Source organism: Austrofundulus limnaeus, unplaced genomic scaffold (genome assembly GCF_001266775.1).
Source record: "Austrofundulus limnaeus strain Quisiro unplaced genomic scaffold, Austrofundulus_limnaeus-1.0 Scaffold1362, whole genome shotgun sequence".
NCBI classification, from domain to species: Eukaryota; Metazoa; Chordata; class Actinopteri; order Cyprinodontiformes; family Rivulidae; genus Austrofundulus; species Austrofundulus limnaeus.
In genome coordinates, this window is record NW_013953764.1 from 52,579 (window position 1) to 56,205 (window position 3,627).

Below are 3,627 nucleotides of genomic sequence, written 5' to 3' on the forward strand. Positions count from 1 at the left end.
CACACACACACACACACACACACACACACACACACACACACACACACAGCGAGGCAGTGTGAGCTCCAGGCAGGCTCCAGATGGAGAGGTCAGAGACACACTGCCCCACTGTCCCAGCATGCTCCGGGCTCCCAGAAACAAGGGAAGCCTCTGGCCACACACATACTCTCCGAAAACACCCACACACATTCTAACCGAGACTCCTGGTCTCACAAATCTACTAATTACTTCCTAACCCTCTTTCATCTAGTCCGTTCATTTATCCTGAGCACTTTTTATTCTCGCTCCTTTCATTCTCACTCTACGAAGCACATTACAGTCGGAAACGGCCGTGAAGCTCTCGCCGTGTTTGCACGTCTAGGAGAAACATCTGACATGATTAGGCAGAGATCTGCTTAATTAATCAGATATCAGCAGGCCTGCTTTCTTGAGGCAGTGCYTGAGCTGCGTGTGCGAGGGTTTGCCTGCACATGTGATGCAAGCGTAAGCTGGATGAGAGTGTCCTTTATGCTGCTCCGATGCTCATTATCCATCACCTCCCCTCTTCAGCACAGCTCTCAATACACAGAGCTATTCATTATACTCGCCTCAGACAAGTGACAGTGCATGTGTTTGTGTGTGCGTGCATACGGGTGCGTGGGTGTGTATATAAACAGCAGCCGTGCTCGGGGTCTTAAATCAGTTCAGTGGCTGGTGGCAGGGATACTTGTGCTCAAACCTAACTAATTCCTTAAAGCTTTGGAACATGAGTCACGGCATCTCATATGCACTGCCCCGAAAAGCATAACCAGAGGTTGAGAAAGAGAAAAAGGGGGTTGAGTCAAAAGCTAATGAAAGGACAGCAGGCTGAAGCATGCACAGAAATCACAAGGCTTATAGCATTGCAAAGACAACTGTTTGTATGTGTGGGGGTGTTTGGGTGTGTGTTGCCTATAAATACAGGCTATGCAGACAGAAAAATGACTTGAGCTCCGGGGCCTCATGACTCTATGCCCACCTTAGAAACGGTGCTCCTTACATGGGCAGTCACACCTTAACTGTGCGCCTGACTGCTGACTCACCAACATTTCACTACCTACTCCAACCAGGCAGTGCAGGCCTCAAAGATAAGGAAGGAATTTTCCTTTTTATTAAAAAGGAGCAAGGCCTCGATCAGGCAGAATCTCTGAAGCATATGACAAAGACAAAAAACAGTTTTTATTGTTGTTTTTGTTGATCTGCCCACTCTAATTCTCACCTTGCTGGAAGGCAAATCAAATACTGATAATTTTTATAATAAAGTGCGCACGATGAAGGGAAGAAAGAGACACTAGCGTACAATAAAAGTGTATTTTGAAGAAATGTTTTGTTTGATAGAGAAAGCAAAAGCCAGGAAGTAACAGGGCTGACATCCAGTGTGAAAGAGTGAAGAGAGATAAAGGAGAGAAAGACAGAGGGAGGTGAGGTGATGGTTGGATGTGACTGATCTCTCCATGAGGGTAATAAATCATCTGCAGGGGGCTGTGGGTCCCGGACTCCAGTGGGCTGGAGAGCCACATGTCCAGGGACAGCAAATAAGGAGYGAACCATCTGATTTAAGAGCCCAAACAAAAAGGAGGGGAGGCTGGAGTAGTTGGGCCTCTCTGCTGCCAAGGCACGGAGCCCACAGGCACAGGAAGCACCTCCAATAAAACACTGCATTTTACAGCATTTTTCTGCATTTGGCAAAAATAACAAGTAAAAAAAAAAGAACCAGAAAATCTCTACTCRCTTTGTACCTAAAAGACATTTAAATGATTGTCCGCTAAAAAAAATAGATACTTGACAAAAAAAGAATAAGTTGCATTTATTTTATATTTAACGAGCCATACAGAGCTCAAAGGAGACTTTTTTATGARGTTTCATTGATCAAAAGGTGTAAATATATGACAGAGAAGAGAGTGTATAGGAACAGTGACAAGCGAACACAAACTCACAAAAAGCACATTAAATGGACCAGCTAAAGACCCCCATACCAGCATCTCAGGGTAAAACGATTAATTTAACAATAAGAGGGTGTCACGTCAGTATTTTTAATTTTACTTACTACCTACAGTTTATATATAAAGACACACAGAAAAAAACCCATTATATTGAAGTATAAACCAATGTTCGTTTCATCACTTGTAAAAGTTACATCATGAACTTTTGCATAAAAATACACCAATATCAAAAGTCAAAAAGGGGAAAAAAAGAAGCTGATACTTTTTAAGAAACAGCTATTCAGAAGATGTTTTTTTCAACTCATTCTCATCCAACAACCAGCGTTACCAAGTAAGCAGAAAGAGAAGTGAACTAAAAAAAAAAAAAACACAAAGCCAGCCATGTTTTAGTGCTGAAAAATGTCCTGCCCCATCCAACTTTAGAAACTCGTTAGACCAGAACAGAAATTGATCCAACGGTGCTCGCAAACTTTTTTAGTGTCAGGCGAAACTGCAGCTTTACCTCGAGGCTCCTCGGCTTGTTTCGCCAGTTTACGGAGGGCTGCAGCAAATCCAGAGTGCGCTGACTGGGCAGCCGGGCTTCCATTTGCTACGATGGAGCCGTTAAGCGGTGACGGGGTGAGGGGGCTGACTGTCGCCGTGGTCCGCGTGGCCGTGGAGATCATTCCTAATGATGGTGACTTTGGCTCATGGCTCATGCCTAAAAGTAGACAAAAAACAGAGGAGAATGGGCACATATTAATTTTAATTGCAACTACCAACCGGGCCTGAGAATGACGATGCAAATACTTCTACCTTACAAAAAAAGTCTAACCTCCCAAGCAAATAATGCTTACTTTAGAATATATGCTAACAATAAACAAGCAAGTGGTCTAAGACACCTGGCTGCTTCTTCTGATGCAAAGGCAGTTAGGACAGAGRGTGTTGGTGGGTAATGTTCCTGACAGCTGGGGAGGAAGGGGATTGGATGTTGAGAGCCTTAGGGCCGGGGGTGGAAGGTCAGGAGGGCAGGTCACTCTTCCTTTGTGCAGAAAATGCTAGTACCGTACATGTCTGCCAGAAGTCCACTGTCACGTTTTACACAGATTACTGCAAGATAACCTCTTCTTTAACTCAGTGGCAACAAGTTTAAGTATATATACACAAACTAACATCCAGTAGTTTGTTCCTTGTGAAATAAGACAAAAAATAATAATGATTTGACGAAAAAAAAGTGCTAGATTTAACCCGTGTATGGTTTGTTCTTGGGTTATGCTGTTTCAAAATAAAATTGCAAAAAGAAAACAATCAATTTTTTTATTTATTTTTTGGTTTGTTTTTCCATTTTCAAAACCAGCTAACCATCCACCCATCCATTCATCATCTTAACCCGCATCTGCCTTTCAGGATCACAGGGGTTACAGGTGCCCACGTCCAGCAGTCACTGTGCAAGGAGTGGGGTACACCCTGGACAGGTCGCAAGTCCAAGACGGGTCCGTTTCAAAAGCTAAAAGGTAAACATGTTAAATTGAACTAATTAAAAAATTAACAGCGTCGGATTTTTGATGTGATTATCCAAATTCAAAAATTCATTATATGGTTGTCATTTTAATGTGTAGTAATACCAGAAATGGTGGAAATCGACAAAGAAGAAGAGTTTATAGTGGCTAAAAGACCAGAATAAGAA

The 3,627-nt window shown here is 42.8% G+C and overlaps 1 protein-coding gene across 1 annotated transcript in view; it reads right to left on the minus strand.

Moving 5' to 3' along the window:
• The window catches only part of LOC106535102 (genetic suppressor element 1), a gene marked incomplete at its 5' end in the record, with an annotated part of 29,388 nt that extends 26,727 nt beyond the window's left edge, over positions 1–2,661 (minus strand). Inside the window, 1 exon segment of the mRNA XM_014032004.1 lies at positions 2,464–2,661. Coding sequence (XP_013887458.1) covers positions 2,464–2,661 — 198 coding nt within the window.
• Positions 2,662–3,627: the final 966 nt, after the last annotated feature.